Here is a 20,944-nt window from a genome sequence, read left to right on the forward strand (position 1 = left end):
TTAAATAGAAGTGATTTACAAATCTGTTTAACTTTCTTGCAGCAGTTGATTTGAAAACCTTTTTTTTCCACCGGAGTTCCCCTTTAAGGACACAGCCATTTTTTGCAAATCTGACCACCTTCACTTTATGCATTAATAACCCTTGAGTTGCTTTTACTTATGAATTTGATTCAGAGAGAGTTTTTTTTTTTTTTTTCGTGACATATTCTACTTTACGTTAGTGGTCAATTTTCATTGATACTTGCATTATTTCTTGGTGAAAAATTCCAAGATTTCATGAAAATTTTGAAAATGTAGCATTTTTATAGCTTTGAAACTCTCTGCATGTAAGGAAAATGGATATTCCAAATAAATGATATATTGATTCACAAATACAATGTTGGCATCATAAAGTTGACATGTTTTTACATTTTGAAGACATCAAAGGGCTTCAAAGTTTAGCAGCAATTTTCCAAATTGTCTTGAAATATTCAAAATCTTAAAGGGTACCTCTCATCAAAAAAAAACTTTTGATATATTATAGATTAATGTATGCAGAATAACTTTACAATTGCATGTTATTAAAAAATATGCTTCTTTCTATTTTAATTTTCCATTTTGAAGAAATGACCACTAGGGGTCTCCCTACCAGTCCTGGCAGCAAGCATTTCAGACTCATGCTGGAGTCCTAAACACTACGAGCTGCCAGTCTGCTTTGTTCACAAAGGAGAACACTCAGAGCTGTCAGCCTGCTTTGTTCACAGCCTGTTTGGCTGTGAACAAAGCAGGCTGGCAGCTCTGAGTGTTTAGGACTCCAGCATGAGTCTGAAATGCTTGCTGACAGGACTGAGCGGGAAAAATACAATAGAAAGAAGCATATTTTTCATTAACATGCTATTGGAAAGTTATTCAACATTCATTAATCTGAAATATATCAAAAGTTTATTTGATGAGAGGTACCCTTTAATTTTTCAGGGGCCAGTTCAGTTTGAAGTGGATTTGAGGGGCCTTTTTAGGAGAAATCCCCCATAAATTACCCCATTATAGAGACTGCACCCCTCAAAGTATTCAAAATGACATTCAGAAAGTTTGTTATAGAGCTGGGCAGTATGACCAAATATGTGTATCATGGTATTTTTGTAAATTATGGCGGTTCCACGGTATATAACAGTATTTCTTTCAAACCCACCCCCCACCCCAAATCATGTGACCCGCGAGCGCTTTTCTGCTCCCCCCCCACCCCAAATCATGTTACCCGCGAGCGCTCTTCTGCTCCCCCCCACTCCAAATCATGTTACCCGACAGCGCTGTTCTGCTCCCCCCCCCCAATTAATTATCAGCCCAGTGGGGTACTACTCACATGTCACCCGCAAACACTGCCCTCCTCCTCTTTGTTGGGGGCGCCCGTCGCTGGAACTCGCTGTACGCCAGTGGTCTCCAACCTGCGGACCTCCAGTTGTTGCAAAACTACAATTCCCAGCATGCCCTGACAGCCGTTGGCTGTCCGGGCATGCTGGGAGTTGTAGTTTTGCAACAGCTGGAGGTACGCAGGTTTGAGACCACTGCTGTACGCTGTATCCCTATGCCCGGGCTGCAAAAGATAAAGAAAATAAACTTTAACTTACCTACGTCGGCCTTACGCTGGGGACGGGAATGTCGGACAGCCGTCAGCCTATCGCTGGCCGGAGCGATGTCCCGCCCCGGCCAGTGATAGGTTAAATGCACTGTCATGTAAGGAGCCGGCCGGGACATCGCTGGCGGGTCATGTATGATTAGTTCCCCGATGTGGGGACAGCGCTGCGCTGGGCTGATTATTTATTCCCAAGGAAGAGGGGCCAAACCGGTATTGCGGTATGGGGAAAAATTCATATCGTGCAGCCCAAAAATTTCGGTATTCGGTATGACCCGGTATACCGCCCAGCCCTAGTTTGTTAACCCTTTAAGTGTTTCACAGGAATAACAGTGAAGAGAAAACTCAACATCTCAATTTTTTTTGCAGTAACAGGCTCTTGTAGCCCCATTTTTTTTTTCTCCATTTTTTCAAGGGGTATAATTTTGTAACCCAATTTCTCTCTAGTATGGAAATACTTTTATATGTGGATGTAAAGCGCTCTGCGGGTGCACTACAGGGCTCAGAAGGGATGGAGCAACTTTGGGATTTTCGAGAGAGAATTTTGCTGAAATTGTTTTTGGGGGGCATGTCGCATTTAGTAAGCCCTCATGGTGCCAGAACAGCAAAAAAACAAAAACAAAAAAAACACATTGCACACTACTTGGTAAACTATATCACACACAGAACGTGACTAGGGGTATAGTGAGCCCTAACGCCCCACCGGTGTTTGATGAATTTTCGTTGAAGTTGGATGTGAAAATGAAAAATTTTTTTTTTTTTTTTTTTTTTTTTTTTTTTACTAAAATGCTGGTGTTAACCCAAATTTTTCATTTTCACAAGGGGTAATAGGAGAAAAAGCCCCCCAAAATTTGTAACACCATCTCTTTGGAGTATGGAAATACCTCATATGTGGACGTAAAGTGCTCTGCGGGCGCACTACAATGTTCAGAATAGATGGAGCAAAATTAAGCTTTTGGTTTTTAGGGGGCATGTTGCATTTAGGAAGCCCCCTTGGTGGCAAAACAGCTTGGGCGTTTGGAGAGAGAATTTGGCTGGAATTCAAGTCAGGGGGCCATGTGCGTTTAGAAAGCCCCCATGGTGTCAGAACACGGAATGTAATAAGGGGTGCAGTGAGTATTTACACCCCACTGGCGTTTGACAGATCTTTGGAACAGTGGGCTGTGCAAATGAAAAATTAAATTTTTCATTTTCACGGACCACTGTCACAAAAATCTGTCAGACACCTGTGGGGTGTAAATACTCACTGCACCCCTTGTTATATTCCTTGAGGGTGTAGTTTCCAAAATGGGGTCACATGTGGGTGATTTTTTTTTTCTTCATTTTGAAACGAACATGCTGGTGTAACCCCATTTTTTTTTTATTACAGACATGATAAAAGGCCCCCCCCCCCCCAAAAAATAAAAAATAAAATTTGTAACACAATTTCTCCTGTGTACGAAAATACTGTTGCCTTGAAATACTACAGGGCTTTGGAGTGGGAGAGCACCATGCAACTTTGAGGCCTAAATTAGTGATTTTCATAAGTGCGAATGAGGCTATGTTCAGATGGTGGAATGTCCGCACGGAGCGCTGGTAGAACATGCTGGCGCTATGAGTGCTGGAAAGAGCGCTGTCTCATAGACAGCAATGCATCTCTTAGACATGGACATGTCAATGCTTACTGTGGACTCCATGTGGTATGGCCGTGGGGTGTGAGGTGCAGGGCAGATGTTGTTACCCTAGGGGCAGATGGCATTAACCCCTTGTACTCATGACGCCAGGGCGTGGTTTAGCCTATAACCACCCGAAGGTATACCGCTGGATCCTGGGCTAGGCACGGGGGCAATAAAGACTCTGACGCCACATTACGGTTAACGGTAGCTTTACTGAGGGTAGACAGATGGTAAAGTCTATACAGTTCAGCCAGGGCCCACGGAGGTGACCAGTGACTCAGAGACCTTAAGGGCTTGCTGGGACTTGTAGTAGGACTGAACAATTGAATGCAGACTACGCTGACATGACAGATGACAGGGACTGACTTGACTTTACTCAAAGCTGTGACTGTATATTTTGGTATGTGAATAACCAATTGAAATGTGTCCTTTCTTGTCCTGCCTGTTATTCACACTTGTTCTCTCTCCCGTCTTGTCTATAGAAACTCGGTCTTTTGGCTTTGATCAATGAGGAGAGTCGTTTTCCCAAAGGCACAGACTTCACCCTGCTAGAGAAGCTCCATAACCAGCATGCTGTGAGTTCTCCTTACTTTTCCCACTGATTGATACGGAATTGTGTCGTCATTCCGATTGCTTGTTACGAAAATTCAGCATGATTTACATACTGTGCCAACCTTCTGTAGGGCCAAAGACCTGCACCAATTCATTCCTTTATGTATCTTTATGGCAGCCATAGCTCCACTTTTTTATTTATTTATTTTATTTTTTGAGACTGACCAAAAAATCCCCAGGATAACATAATTGAATGATAAAATGTTGTCTCTCTGCAGCCACCACTAGAGGGAGCTTAGACGTTTACTGAGGATGGCTTTTGAGCAGTGGTCTCCAAACTGTGACCCTCCAGCTCTTGCAAAACACCTCCCCGCATGCCCGGACAGCCAACGGCTGTCCTGGCATTCGGGGATGTGTGGTTTTGCAGCAGCTGGAGGGCCACAGTTTGGAGACCACTGATGCCTGGGGGTCCCTGGCAGCTTCTACTGCCCCTCTGGCCGTGATTGATGTGTCAAACAAGGCCAGAGGGGCAAGAGAAGCCTCTGTTGACCATCCTGATGACTCCTGGTTTCCCCCCTAGGTGCAAAAGTTTTTATATTACTCCAGTGAAAACTGCAAATTTTCATAAATTCGGTCCTTTTTTATGGTCAAGTTAGCAATAAGTGCCATGAAAACTGGAACTGCTGGCACGTCTTCAGCTATATAACACGTCTTCTGTTTGTGTGTTAGAACAACCCACATTATGTGAAGCCGAGGGTAACAGAGAACCAATTTGGCATCAAGCACTACGCGGGCGAGGTAAGTTTATGATCATGTAGCCCAAAGTGACCATTGATAGGCAAACAGAGTCCATGATGATTCTACCGCCACGTCTGATTCTTTACCCTTACTGGCCCTTTTTTTTAGGTCACGTATGATGTGAAGGGCTTCCTGGAGAAGAACAGGGACACCTTTCGGGATGATGTTTTGAACATGCTGAGGGACAGCAGGTGAGAACATTGAGAGATCTAAAACATGGCGGCATCCGAAAATATAAATACACCCTCATACACTTACCGTATGTCTTTGTTACTTAGGTTGGATTTTATCTATGACCTCTTTGAGAAAGTCTCCAGCAGATGTGGGGAGGAAACATTAAAGATGGGGACACTGAAGAAGAAGCCAACAGTCAGTTCTCAGTTCAGGGTAAGTTATTGTTTATCTTGTCCGTATCAGCCCCCAACTTCGGAATATAAATTGTGATATTTATCGCTTTATCTTTCTATGGTGGCCAGAGCCCATGTTTCTAAAATGGAGCTCTTGATCCCCTGTATAAACACAGTTAAATGGGCACTGTCATTAAAACGAATTTTTGCTATTTCACGCCTTATGGTAAATAAAAAAAATCTGTTTAAAAAAATTACAATTTCTGTTTTATTTGTGTTTTAATAAAAGTTGCCACTAGGTGTCTCCCTTCTTGTCCAGAGCACATTTCCCCCCCCCCATCTCTTGGACAGACTTTGGACTCCTGCTGGCCTGGCAGAAGTCCAAAATCAGGAAATGCAGTCTGGAGTTCTGAAGGGGGTGTGTGCATGCGCAGCCTTAGCCAATCATAGCTCATCTCACACTGAACTGCTCTTGGCTGTGTGTAGCAGAGTGAGGGAGGAAGTTCTCCTCTGTATGGCTTCAGATGATGTCACGCCTGCTGGGGAACATCCCTTCCCAGTCTGTGAATCTGACTGAGACTGAGCAGGAAATACAGAGCAATATCAAGGTAGAAAACTAAAAAAAAATTAAAGTAAAGGCAGGGGGTGGTTTATCATGATGGGGGCAGTGAACTGGGAGGAATATAACATTTAACAAGATCATGAGAGAAATTGGGGTTTCTTGCTGCTACCAATAGAGAGAGCTTCCTGCATAATGTATTCTTATTGAGTGTAATGTATAAACTTTATGCAGAGAGCTCCCTCTAGTGGTGGCCTAGGACAGATGATATTCTAAAACTCCATACAGGGGATTTGGATCTTTATATTGGGAAAATAAAGCCATGAGAATTATAACGATATATTAAGAAGTTGAACCATGCATAATGTTGGCCATAAAGAGGGAGATTCCCTTTATTATGCTAATACAAATAATGCAAAAGTTTTTTTTTTATTAAAGGGGTACTTAGGTGGAAAACTTTTTTTGTTTTTTTTATCAACTGGTGACAGAAAGTTCAACAGATTTGTAAATTACTTCTATAAAAAAAATCTTAATCCTTCCAGAACTTATTTATTTTCTTTTTGGAACACAGAGCTCTCTGCTGCTATCACGAGCACAGTGCTCTCTGCTGACACCTCTGTCCATTTTAAGAACTGTCCAGAGTAGGAGAAAATCCCCAGAGCAAACATATGCTGCTCTGGACAGTTCCTAAAATGGACAGAGATGTCAGCAGAGAGCACTGTGCTTGTGATGTCAGCAGAGAGCTCTGTGTTCCAAAAAGAAAAATGAATTTCCTCTGTAGTATTCAGCAGCTAATAAGTACGGGAAGGATTAAGATTTTTTAATAGAAGACGATGCGCTGAATAGCGAGAAACACGTGCCGCTCACTCCTGCACCCGCAAACTGTACCCCTCGTTCTGAAGTAATAAAGCACATAAACGAAGATTGGTGAATGCAATTGTCTTCTATTCTATTTACAAGTTAATTTACAAATCTGATTAACTTTCTGGCACCAGTTGATCTAAAAAAAAAAAAAAAAAAATTTCCACCGGAGTACCCTTTTAAGTTAATCTATTCAGCCTGTGCTCTTGCATTGTTGTTGATATTGACGTTTTCTTCTTCGTTTTTTTTTTTCTTTTTTAAGGAATCCCTCCATTCCCTCATGGCAATGCTCAATACCTCAAACCCCTTCTTCATCCGCTGCATAAAACCCAATACAGAAAAGGTGAGGACATCCCATGTGACATCCTTCTATTTACCCCTGGACCACTACCCCCATGTTGGGCTTGGTTCACACTAGCGGCGGGGCTCCATAAGGGGCCTTTGTCACAGACCCTGTTCAGCACCAAAATTACTGATGCTGACTTCAATGGGGTCTCTTTGCTTTCCGTCTGTTGTCTGTTTATCTTACAGGATTTGAACAGACAAAAAAAATTTACCGAGCCCCGACACAAGTGTGGTTCTAACCTAACTCTCCGCATGTCACCTGTATGTATACTTTCAATTCAGGAGCTGATTTATTTTGTTCTGAAGTGAACTGGACTGGCTGATGAGTTTTTTTGTATTTAAAGTAGTTATCCAGGAATAGAAAACCAGAGCTAGTTTCTTTCAAAAACCACTCCCAGTCTGTCTCCAGGTTGGGTGTGGTTCTGCAGCTCAGTTTTTATTGAAGTGAATGGAGCCAAGATGTAATGCCACACACATCCTGGGGACAGATGTGGAGCTGATTTTTTTTTCTTCCTTATTTTATAAGAAATTAGCTCTGTTTTTTTTTGTTCCAGGATAACCCCTTTATTTAAAGTGCACCTGTCACGGTCTACGAGAAGTCCCGAAGACTTTGCATAGGACTTCCGGAAAAATGTCCTCTGATCGCAAATACAGATTTTGATGGAAACGTTAATGCAGATTTTGCCTGTAAAAAAGTGTACCTGTCACTTTGGAAAAAAAAAGTGGGTCTCCAGCTGTTGCAAAACTACAATTCCCAGCATGCCCGGACAACCAAAGGCTGGGAGTTGTAGTTTACAACAGCTGGAGAGACTCAGTTTGGAAAACACTACTCTAAAAACTTTTCATATGTTATAGAGTAGTGTTTTCCAAACGGAGTCTCTCCAGCTGCTGCAAAAATACAACTCCCAGCCTTTGGCTGTCCGGGCATGCTGGGAATTGTAGTTTAGCAACAGCTGGAGACCCACATTTTTTTTTTTTTTTAAGTAACAGGTACATGGTTTTTCATAAAGTGACAGGTGCATGTTAAAAAGTCTACCTGTCACTTTAAGAAAAAACTTTTAATACGTTTTAAAGTGACAGGTACACTTTTTAACATGCACCTTTCACTTTATAAAAAACATGTACCTGTCACTTTAAAAAAATGTGGGTCTCCAGCTTTTGCTAAACTTCAATTCCCAGCATGCCCGGACAGCCTTTGGCTGTCCGGGCATGCTGGGAGTTGTAGTTTTGCAACAGCTGGAGACACACCGTTTGAAAAACACTGCTCTAGGACATATTAAAATTTTTTTTTCTTTAAATGGGCACTCTCATTAAAACTAATTTTTGCTATTGCACTTCTATTGGTAAATAAAAAATATTTCTAATATACTTTGTTTAAAAAAAATGAAGTTTTCTATGTTTTGTTTGTGCTTAAAAAAGCTCAAGAGCATATTTTCCCCCATCTTATACACAGACTTAGGACCGAAGTCCAAACACAGGAAGTGCAGCCTGGAGTGCTGGGGGGGTCCAGCCTCATCAAATCATAGCTCCTCTCACACTTGCCATATGCTGTTGGTTGGACACACCCCCCTCAGCACTCCAGCCTGCACTTCCTGTGTTGGGGCTTCGGTCCAAAGTCTGTGTATAAGATGGGGGAAAATATGCTCATGAGCATTTTTAAGCACAAACAAAACCTAGAAAACTTCATTATTTTTTTTAACCAAAGTATATTAGAAATATTTTTTATTTGCCATAAGGAGTGTAATAGCAAAAATAAATTTTAATGAGAGTAACCCTTTAAGTGACAGGTACACTTTTTAACATGCATAATCAGCATTGAAGTCCCCATCAAAATTTGAATAATTTTATGTGGATTATGGCTATGGGATATCTGCAGTAGAGATGAGCGAACTTACAGTAAATTCGATTCGTCACGAACTTCTCGGCTCGGTAGTTGAGGACTTTTCCTTCATAAATTAGTTCAGCTTTCCGGTGCTCCGGTGGGCTGGAAAAGGTGGATACAGTCCTAGGAGACTCTTTCCTAGGACTGTATCCACCTTTTCCAGCCCACCAGAGCACCTGAAGGCTGAACTAATTTACGCAGGAAAAGTCATCAACTGCCGAGCGGAGAAGTTCGTGACGAATCGAATTTACTGTAAGTTCGCTCATCTCTAATCTGCAGCATTTGTGCTACTTGTGGCTGAACCCTTAGCCCGCTGAAACAAGAGTCCAGTCTCAAACACTTCACTCCAGACTGATCCCTTTTACCTGCACTGATACATTGTAACAAACTATCAAGACAGGAGAGCGATTTGTACTGCTGATGCCTTTAGAAGACTGTCTAGAGTGGATACCATTAAAAAAAAATTATTATAACCATTAAGAAATAATTATAGATCTTCATGGTTTTCAGCCCCATTATTTACAGCAAGCAGAGATCTTGCAAACGCTAAAGAATTAAAATGCACATACATTTAAAAACCAACAAACGTTTTTTTTTTTAGAGCTTTAGACATAACTGGAAACCTCTCTGTCACTTTATAACTAGTATTATGCCAATTCTAGTTACCAGACAAGTTCAGCCCGGAGGTGGTCCTGAATCAGCTGCGGTACTCAGGAATGTTGGAGACGGTGAAAATCAGGAGAGCCGGGTATCCCGTTCGCAGGCAGTACGCCGACTTCATGAGTAGGTGAGAACAGCAGAATAATCTGTAGGTTATAGTGTGAAACAGATAAAAAAAATGTTTTTTTATTCACTGACAGCCAGCAGAGAGATTGAAATTAAGCAGAATAGAAACATGAAGTGGTGGTAGAAAACTGCAGAGCTTTGTTATGTGATCACTAGTGTTGGGCGCGAATATTCGCATTTCGAATTTTTATCGTGAATTCACGAAAATTGTGAATATATCCGCTATATATTTGAAATTGCGAATATTAATTTTACCGCATATGCGCATATTCACATATGTGAATGTTCGCATATTCCTTCTTGTGGGAAAATTAGAATGATGCAAATACACTTGTCAGAGGTTATCAACAACATCCCTAGCAACCAATAGTAAAGTTGGCCATCCCCTCACTGTTTTCTTCCTCGAATATGCGAATATAACGAATGCGCGAAATTCGCGAATATAGGACAAATATTCGTCTATATATTTGCGAAATATGGCGAATTCGAATATGGCCAATGCCGCTCATCAATACGGCTATAATACTGGAGTATGATGAGAGGCACTGGTACCTTGTGGCATTGCTGCATTGGTCACGTTGGTAAATACTGACACTTAACGGTACTTTTTTTCTGCACGCAGGTATAAGATGCTTCTGAAGGGTATTACCAATACGGAGGATGATCGAGGAAAATGTGCGGCTCTCCTGCACACCTTCGATAACTCTAAGAAAGAATGGCAACTCGGAAAAACGAAGGTATGAAAACAAAGAATTATTGGACGCAATACCATTGCTGACCTGCAGAGGGATCTTGAGAGCTGTATATATATCTGTATGCAGAGAGCTCCCCCTAATGGTAACTGTAGGCTGACACTTTTTAGCATTTAAAGGGAACCTGTCTTTGCTTTCATGCTGCCCCAACCACAAGACATTTTAGCAATCCCTTGTGGCTTCTGCCCACCTCACCCGTCTTAATCCGTCCCTGTTTGGAGAGCCATCAGTCAAGGTTGGTGGGACGGTGAGAAGCCACCAGGGATCGCTCAATTGTCTTAGTTCAGGCAGCATGAATGGGATGACAGGTTTCCTTTTAAAGCAATGTTCCCCAGCCGGTGGCTGTTCAGCTGATGCAAAGTGCCAACTATCTTGCTATCTTGCTAGCGGAGCTTGTTGGGAGCTGTGGTTTTGTACCAGCTGGAGAGCCACACTTTGGAGTACACTGATTTGAAGGAAAGATCCTTGCCAAAATTAAAAACAAATTGAGGAAAAAAATACCACATGTTGTATGTTGATTTAGTACTTTTAACCACAGTTAGGCTATGTTCCACGGTGTAGAATACCACAATGTGAACAGTGCAGCGAAATTCCACTAAAAACAATGGGAGGCTGCAGCACCGGAATTTCCTAGTTGAATTCTGTGTGTAAATTCTGTAGTGTGAACAGAGTCTAATGAAAAGTAACATCAGGTAGTTAACGTACATTTTGGACAAACTGTACCAGCCCACTCACCACTTCACAGCCACATGGTTCAAATGGGTTCCTAACTTTAAATGGCGGGGAGCTGGGTGGCGGCCACCACCACTGTGGCGACAAAGGCACCGGTAGGCGGAACGACAGTGTCCAGAAACTCCACTACTGCCAGATCTAGGCAGCCCACAGATACAGTGCCACAGCATCAATGGCCGCCACAGCAGTGTGAACAGATCACAACATTCACCTTACCATGTGCCACTGGGAGGGAGAAGCCAGGAGTGATCTCCAAACTGTGGCCCTCCAGATGTTGCAAAACTACAACTCCCAGCATGCTGTGAGTTGTAGTTTTGTAACATCTGGAGGGCCACAGTTTGGAGACCTTTGCCTTTATGCATTCTCCTGGGACGGAATGGGTGGGGTGCTAGAACCCCGAAATAAACAACAAATTTAGGCCCATACCACTGAGTATAAACATTCACACTATACCGCTGTGGTGTCCCGGTACCGTATTGCATACCGTACCTTGTATGGTGGTCCCCAAAGTCAGAGTTACTACGCTCATGTAGGGTCCTCCAGGTGGGACAGCCCCTAGTCGCCTCTCCTCTACTCTAATTTTATAATGTTTCTATGTACATATTTAATAATGTATATTTAATATAATGCATATTAGTGCTTACCTTGTTAGCGTCGCAGGACCTTCAGTCATGTGACTGTTCATTCCTCTATGGTATGTTAAAGGACCTTTTGGAGGTCCTTGGGTCACATGCTACCCATAATCCTATGTGAAGGTGATTGACAGAAGTATTGGACCAATTGGCTCTAGTTCAGCCCCTGCCCATATAAGGGAGCTGTAGCCAATTATCGCTCTCTTGGGTTGCTGCTCTCGTGGATGCCGGACTAGCAGGACGGATCTGCGCAGCTTTCAAAGACACGTTAGGCCAGAAAACCTACCGGCCTCAGCCTAAACTAAACCGTGAGTTCTAAACTAATCCCCGCTAAAGCTAGCGTGACTACTGGACCGCAACTAATCCCCTAAATCCAGTGGAACAGCGCATATCAGTCTACGGACTCTAATACGCTTAAGGTCCCAACCACTGTCAATCTCTAAGAGACTTTGCCTGTATAGAGACTGTTCCGGTTATGAAGCTTGCATAAAATCTTCAGTAAAGTTCCAACTGTTTTCAGCAAACTCTCCGGTTGTGGACATTCAATTATTCTATACCTCCCTATCATTCTTGGGAAGGGTGGCGGTAGGACAAGCATTACAGAGGAGCCCCCACCCTGGCGTCACGAATAGAAAGGGTTAACCAGACACCCTTTAGTCATCGCACAGCTACATCCCATATACCCTACTCCCCCAGGCTATCACACCGCCAATGAATACATAACTTCAGGAATAATTTTATAGTAGAAATCTCCTTAGCAGTAGTGTTGCTGGTACTAGTAGTTCTTCAAGCCCTCTATTCCATGCCAGGAGCAGTAAATAGTTCATAATGTGTATATATAAAAAAAATTAAAAATAAAATTATATATTTTTTTTATTAGTGCTGAATTCTCTTCTGATGAAATGTCAAGTATTTAATATTCTGCTCCCTATGAAGCGTGTTTTGTTTCACGCTGAGAGACTGACGCTTTTGTTATAAGCGCTTAAAGCGCCATGACTGATTTGTTTAGCCCCTGCGACGGCAGCAGCGACTCCACCCTGTGGTATGAGGCAGTGGGCGAGGGGGGGGATCGCGGGGGTCAGGGACGAGGTGACATCACGCGGAGATATGTCAAAGAAAAAGCGCCCGGCCGGGGAGTCACATGGAGCTTGCCCTAGTTGGGTGGCACAAGCCGCCGGGAGCTGGTGGATGCCTGCCATGCCTGAAGAGTTACACTGGGTTATTGTGGAGCTCGTAGCCTCGGGCACGCCGCACAGAAAGCCTCTTTGTTCTGCTCAGGGTCACGGGCTGCGCCTTTTGTGTCTTCGTGTTTGAGCCGTCAATGGGACATGTTCTCTTAACAGCCGAGAAGTGTTATTGCAGTTAATATTGATCTTAACCCTTATTGTGCAGCGTCTGTATTGTGTAACCGTAGCCTGGTCAACTCTGCTACATATCTCCAGTTTAGCAGTGGAGCAGTTGCCCATATCAACCAATCAGAGTCCATTTTCATTGTTAAAAAAAAGGCCTCTAAAAATTTTATCTGGTTGCTATGGTAAACTTGTTGTGAAATTGACTTTGTGGCCCATAGCAACCAATCACAGTTTCGCTTTCATTTTACCAGAGCAGCATGAGAAATGAAAGCTGAGCTGTGATTGGATGCTATGGGCCACAAAGAAACTCTCCCTGGAAGACTGCGCCATGCTACTTCAGTTTAGCAGTGGAGCAGTTGCCCATAGCAACCAATCAGATTCCATTTTCATTGTTAAAAAGGCCTCTAAAAATGGATCTGGTTGCTATGGTAGACTTTTATAGTGAGGTTGACTTTGTTGCCCATAGCAACCAATCACAGTTCCGCTTTCGGTTTTACCAGAGCAGCATGAGAAATGAAAGCTGAGCTGTGATTGGTTGCTATTGGCAACAAAGAAAATCTCCCATGAAGACTGCGCCATAAATCTCGACAATTAGGACCCGTTCACGCTACAGACTTTCCACGAGGAAATTCCACACGGATTTAGTTTTCAGCAGACTCCTATTGATCTCAATGGGATCTCCAACCTACGAAAAGAATCCAGCAGTAAATCACGAAAACTGCTCACGTATTAAAGATACTCACGGTATCAATACATAACACAATACTTTGTTAATCCAAAATGTAGGTGACCAAATAGAGAGGCCCTCCTAACTTAAAATAACCCACCCTTAATAAACACAGACCCCAAAAAGGCAAAACATGTGTCGAGGTGGTGGTGGGGTGCACTAACAGGACCAGCAACATGACGCTAAGAGACTTTAGGACAGTGTTTTCCAAACAGTGTGTCTTCAGCTGTTGCAAAACTACAACGCCCAGCATGCCCGGACAGCCATTGGCTGTCCGAGCATGCTGGGAGTTGTAGTTTTGCAGCCGAGTTTTTGTGCTGAAAACGCTCCCCTCGGCTTATACTTGAGTGAACTCTCCGCCTGTCAACCCCTTCTTAGTGGTCTTCAACCTTTGGACCTCCAGATGTTGCAAAACTACAACTCCCAGCATGCCCAGACAGCCATCGGCTGTCCGGGCATGCTGGGAGTTGTAGTTTTGAAACCTCTGGAGGTCCAAAGGTTGAAGACCACTGCGGCCTTCGTCATCATCCAGACCCCCCGTTTAGTTTTCTACTCGCCTCCCCTCGGTGGGAAGGAAGGGTGAGCTGGTCCGGGCCATCTATGCTGCAGGGACCATCCGGTAGGGAGGGTTAGTCGTTCCGGGCTGTCCATTTTCACCGGGGGGGGGGCCCTCTTCTCCACGCTCCGGGCTGGCCCAGGACTAGTGACGTTGCCTTGATGACGATGCTGAAGGGATTGACAGGCGGTGATGATGAAGGGGGGGTGGGGAGGGATGATGACATGGGGGGGATGATGTATTTCCCACCCTAGGCTTATAGTCGAGTCAATAACTTTTCCTGGGTTTTTGGGGTGAAATTAGGGGCCTCGTCTTATATTCGGGTCGGCTTATACTCGAGTATATACGGTACGGTACATTGGAGCAGAAGGGCATTTATAGATGAGGGCACTTATGTGAGATACTGTATAAATAAATATATAAATGTGAGATAATATAAATTATATATATATATATATATATATATATATATATATATATATAATATGTGTGTGTGTGTGTGTGTAAAGAGTGGAGAAACGGTATAAAACCCTCAGATTCCAATATATTGACAACACTTGTATAGTCATTATTAAAGGGTTTCTCCAATATGAAAAATCCCTTATTTTTTTCCTTTTAAATGTGTCTGCCAACTCTAATCATCACAGCTTGTTCTCTCTCTGCTGGGACCTCTAGTGAGTGTTCAGTTCCCCTGCAGCACCACCTCAGGTGAAATGCAGCATTGCATGGAGCCCATTGACATTTTTGGGGCATCCATGTAATGCATGGACACGCCAGGTCCTCCAGAGCAAGAGACGCTCTTTGAATCCTAAATATTGGACCCCCCCCCCCTGTAATGGTATGTGTCCCATTTTCAGTTTCTCAATCCCATTTAAGAGTAGATGGAGGTTCTTCGCGTTGTTTGTGCGCTGTTCAGCCACGTTCTTGTTTGCCTCTCAGCGGTGCCCCCCCCCCCCTTGCTCTATAGCAGTGGTCTTCAACCTGCGGACCTCCAGATGTTGCAAAACTACAGCAGTAGTTTTGCAGCATCTGGAGGTCTGCAGGTTGAAGACCACTGCTCTATAGCATACATACTTAAATCTACTTCCAGCCAACTCATTGACTCTGCTCCATGTGCTTTTTCTCCCGTCGATTGTTTGTGAACGGAAGGAACAACTTCTGGAAGGAAGCAGGGAGCGCGAGGAGGGGGGCAGATTCTTTGTCATATTTTTTTTTAACCAAATAAAACAGCTGCAATCCCTTGTACAGTATTGAGAACAAAATGCTCCTTGGAGGGTAAAGCTGGGCAGTGCCATCTACTTGTGACTCTACCCTCGGTGTGTATGGCCATCATTGTCTCTGTTTTTTCTAAACCCATTCTCTGTTCTGGAGGTCATTTATTTATTTTATTCATTTATTTTTTGTTGTGGGGGGGGGGGGGGGGGGGGATGTTGGGCTTGTTTTGTCTCTGATGCATCTTATATACAGTTCAGCCTGGGTTGTGCGTGTGTATGTGGATCCCGTACACCCATCTCTGTATCCTTTGTCTCCCCCGTACTGTGTGCATTCCTATGACCCTCCCATCCTGTGCGTCTTATACAGATGTAGCAGAGTTGAGTTTGTCATTGAACACCTTATTTGTGCACCGTGATACTAATTTAATTAAGTAGGCTTACCTGCAGTCCTGTGTACAATCATATGCAAACTCTACATGAGTACAGAGCTGAGTCAGTGACTGGTATCTGAACCTCATTTGGTATTATTCATTATGTATTTGTGGTATCACAAAGGACTGCAGGTTAATCCTTACTGTATTGTTATCAGATGGTTAAACAGCAAAGACCCAAAGAGAAAAATATTAAGAAAAAAATTACATTCTACTATCTGTGTGTAAAGAAGCACAGATATCACACTGAATTGTGCCACCTGACAATCTCTGTTCTGCTTCACCTGCCAGTCTCTGCTCTGCTGCACCTGGCAGTCTCTGCTCTGCTGCACCTGGCAGTCTCTGCTCTGCTGCACCTGGCAGTCTCTGCTCTGCTGCACCTGGCAGTCTCTGCTCTGCTGCACCTGGCAGTCTCTGCTCTGCTGCACCTGGCAGTCTCTGCTCTGCTGCACCTGGCAGTCTCTGCTCTGCTGCACCTGGCAGTCTCTGCTCTGCTGCACCTGGCAGTCTCTGCCTTTGGCTGTCCGGGCATGCTAGAAGTTGTAGTTTGGCAAACGCTGAAGGCACCCTGGTGGAAAAACACTACTCTACATGACAAACGCTGCTTTAACTTTGTGTGCATTGCATTCTATCCTGCATGCCCTTCTGATGTACAGTAGTAACCAGCTCCAATGCTCTGACTCATGTTGGTGGATCACCCCCTACTCCTCCTCTCCTCCACCCCTCCCCATAGCTCCTGGCTTCTCTTGGTGCTAGAGGGTGAGAGGAAAATCCTAGGACGGAGTCTCACAGAGCACACTGCTGCGCTCCCCACCTGTCATATGGCTCCTGTCACTTCACTGAGAGGGTGTCCTTCCTCACCCACAGGTGTTCCTAAAAGAGGCTCTGGAGCAGCGTCTGGAGAAGAGTCGGGATCAGGAGCTGAAGAGGGCGGCATTGATCATCCGAGCTCACATCCAGGGATACATTGCCAGGTAAACTCCTACTAAACTTACATTTTGACCTTGATGATTATCTTAAGGAGAAGTAGTGCATGCACATCAATGTTTACCAGACATGGCCCCACTCCTGAGCACGTGGGGTTAAACAGATAGTTAAAATTGTACACTAGAATGTAACTACTATAATACTGCTCCTATATACAAGAATATAACTACTATAATACTGCTCCTATATACAAGAATATAACTACTATAATACTGCTCCTATATACAAGAATATAACTACTATAATACTGCTCCTATATACAAGAATATAGCTACTATAATACTGCTCCTATATACAAGAATATAACTACTATAATAACTACTATAATACTGCTCCTATATACAAGAATATAACTACTATAATACTGCTCCTATATACAAGAATATAACTACTATAATACTGCTCCCATATATAAGAATATAACTACTATAATACTGCTCCCATATATAAGAATATAACTACTATAATACTGCTCCCATATAAGAATATAACTACTATAATACTGCTCCCATATATAAGAATATAACTACTATAATACTGCTCCTATATACAAGAATATAACTACTATAATACTGCTCCTATATACAAGAATATAACTACTATAGTACTGCTCCTATATACAAGAATATAACTACTATAATACTGCTCCTATATACGAGAATATAACTACTATAATACTGTTCCTATATATTAGAATATAATTACTATAATACTGCTCCTATATACAAGAATATAAATACTATAATACTGCTCCTATATACAAGAATATAACTGCTATAATACTGCTCCTATATACAAGAATATAAATACTATAATACTGCTTCTATATACAAGAATATAACTACTATAATACTGCCCCTATATACAAGAATATAACTACTATAATACTGCCCCTATGTACAAGAGTATAACTACTATAATACTGCCTCCTATATACAAGAATATAACTACTATAATACTGCCTCCTATATACAAGAATATAACTACTATAATACTGCTCCTATATACAAGAATATAACTACTATACTACTGCTCCTATATACAAGAATATAACTACTATAATACTGCTCCTATGTATAAGAATATAACTACTATAATACTGCTCCTATATACAAGAATATAACTACTATAATACTGCCCCTATATACAAGAATATAACTACTATAATACTGCTCCTATGTATAAGAATATAACTACTATAATACTGCTCATATATACAAGAATATAACTAATATAATACTGCCCCCTATATACAAGAATATAAGTACTATAATACTGCTCCTATATACAAGAATATAACTACTATAATACTACTCTCTATATATAGGAATATAACTAATATAATACTACAGGCTCTTAAAAAAATGAAGAATTCCATAACATTGATAACCCTTACCCCATAGTTTTTCTTAGAAATAACTTCTAGAATTCTTACATTCAGTTCATCCTGTCCGTAGAAGCTTTCACATACCGTACATTTTTGTATAACATTAGTATATTAGTATAACATTAGTATATTAGTATAACATTCACTGCATTAAACATAACATCCAGAAGTCTCTCCAGGTTATGAAATGAAGGCCGTTCATTGTCAGGAAGGTAGATGATTATAATTAATGCCGCTTCCTATTTTTAGGTTCTGCTGTTACTTAGGGTCAGTGGGCAGGATGTAGGACAAGGTAATGTTTTTGTTTGGGAAATAGACTTCAGGATGGTGCATGGTTTGCCACTGTAAGGAATCAATGCAGGGGATAAGGGAAGCTACACGAGTCAAATACACATCCCTGCTTTCCTGCAGGGATCATCCATGAATAGTAATACAAATAGAGGAGTGACTAAGACATTAATACATTTTTATCCCTGGTGGTCAGTGGAAAATAGAGGTGTTAATGGTAACAATCCTGATGTAACAGGGTAAGCGAATGGGTTGATTTCAGTATATCTGTAGTGGTAGGACATGGAACAGGTAGTTTCCCAGGCTGAAACATTGTTTCTACTGCCAGGTAGGTGAATGTATATTATAATACTGCACATTATGTGCAAAAATATAACCACTGTAATACTGCCTCCTATGAACAAGAATATAACTACTATAATATTGCTCCTATATACAAGAATATAACTACTATAATATTGCTCCTATATACAAGAATATAACTACTATAATACTGCCTCCTATATACAAGAATATAACTACTATAATACTGCTCCTATATACAAGAATATATCTACTATAATACTGCCTCCTATATACAAGAATAGTACTATAATACTTCTCCTATATACAAGAATATAACTACTATAATACTGCTCCTATATACAAGAATATAACTACTATAATACTGCCTCATATGTACTAGAATATAGCTACTATAATACTGCTCCTATATACAAGAATATAACTACTATAATACTGCTCCTATATACAAGAATATAACTACTATAATACTGCTCCTATATACAAGAATATAGCTACTATAATACTGCTCCTATATACAAGAATATAACTAATATAATACTGCTCCTATATACAAGAATATAACTACTTTAATACTGCTCCTATATACAAGAATATAGCTACTATAATACTGCTCCTATATACAAGAATATAACTACTATAATACTGCCTCTATATACAAGAATATAACTACTATAATACTGCTCCTATATACAAGAATATACCTACTATAATACTGCTCCCATATACAAGAGTATAACTACTATAATGCTGATCCTATATACAAGAATATTTGTACGATTATATTTGACTGGGGAATCACCATTATCCTATATGAGGGTTTTCCAACCAATGTGCCTCCAGCTGTTGTAAAACTACAACTCCTAGCATGCCAGGACAGCCAAAGGTTAATCATGTTTGGTTAAATATTGTGTTCCCATTCTGTAGGTCAAGGAGGCTGAGAACATAGAATAGCAGGAAATCGGACATCCATATTGACCGCGTCCTTTGTGGAATTCATCCAGTCGCTGACTTCCTCTCTCTTTTCTTGCAGGAAGCATTATAAGCACGTGCGTCTCAGCATCATCACAATCCAGAAGAATTATCGCGCTCATTTCTGGAAGTCAGCGTACCGAAGGCTCCAGTGCTCGGCTCTGCAGCTCCAGAAGCACTGGCGCGGGAGGACCGCCAGACGACTGTATCGACAAATGCTGGAGGAGGAGAGGAGGAGGCGAGAGGAGGAAGAGAGGAGACGGAAAGAGGAGGAAAGGCGTCGGCGAGAACTGGAGGAGCAAAGGAGGATGGAGGAAGAGCGGAAAAGACGAGAAGAGGAAGAGAGGAGGTAATGGGTCACCCAAATCTTGGACCTCTTTTGTTGATTGGTTGGCGGTCCATCTTCTCCCTTGACTTGGCTAATGCTTTTTTTTTTTTTATCTTCTAGGGAGCAGGAGAGGCTGGAGGCTGAGCTGAAGGCTGCTCAGGTAGGTCTGACTTCTTATATGTGTTTCCCATTCACAAGAGCAGTGGTCTCAAACTGTGGCCCTCCAGATGTAGCAAAACTTCAACTCCCAGAATACCAGATGGTGACACATACTCTGAACATATGGGGGAAAGTAGGATGTGAACAAAGCCTTGTACAGATGTGGTTAGAATCAGAGAACTCCAATCCCAGCCATTTAGCCCATAAGATGCCACAGTCAATAATCATCATGGCATCTAAGTGGTAAGACTGAGCCACTCTGGGAAACACTGGGTTTAGATCATAGCATCTCAGAGTGGCTCAGTCTTACCACTTAGATGCCATGATGATTATTGACTGTGGCATCCAAGGGGCTAAATGGCTGGGATTGGAGTTCTCTGATTCCAACCACAGCTGTACATCAGTTGTACAAGGCTTTGTGCACATCATATTTTCCCCCATATGTTCAGAGTATATGTCACCATTTGGTATGCTGGGAGTTGTAGTTTTGCAACAGCTGGAGGCACACTTGGTTTAGATCATAGCGTCTCAAACAGTGTGCCTCCAGCTGTTGCAAAACTACAACTCCCAGCATACCAAATGGTGACATATACTCTGAACATATGGGGGAAAATATGATGTGCACAAAGCCTTGTACAACTGATGTACAGCTGTGGTTGGAATCAGAGAACTCCAATCCCAGCCATTTAGCCCCTTGGATGCCACAGTCAATAATCATCATGGCATCTAA

At 42.1% G+C, this 20,944-nt stretch overlaps 1 protein-coding gene across 1 annotated transcript in view; it reads left to right on the forward strand.

Annotated features, from left to right (window-relative positions):
• Positions 1–20,944, forward strand: part of LOC130284930 (unconventional myosin-X-like) — a gene marked incomplete in the record, with an annotated part of 133,323 nt that overhangs the window by 67,922 nt on the left and 44,457 nt on the right. The window contains 10 exon segments of the mRNA XM_056535898.1: positions 3,747–3,839; positions 4,546–4,614; positions 4,723–4,805; positions 4,893–5,001; positions 6,644–6,724; positions 9,271–9,395; positions 10,017–10,131; positions 16,658–16,764; positions 19,789–20,076; positions 20,176–20,215. Of these exon segments, the coding sequence (XP_056391873.1) occupies positions 3,747–3,839; positions 4,546–4,614; positions 4,723–4,805; positions 4,893–5,001; positions 6,644–6,724; positions 9,271–9,395; positions 10,017–10,131; positions 16,658–16,764; positions 19,789–20,076; positions 20,176–20,215 (1,110 nt within the window).

The sequence above is a fragment of the Hyla sarda genome, chromosome 8 (genome assembly GCF_029499605.1).
Source record: "Hyla sarda isolate aHylSar1 chromosome 8, aHylSar1.hap1, whole genome shotgun sequence".
NCBI classification, from domain to species: domain Eukaryota; kingdom Metazoa; phylum Chordata; class Amphibia; order Anura; family Hylidae; genus Hyla; species Hyla sarda.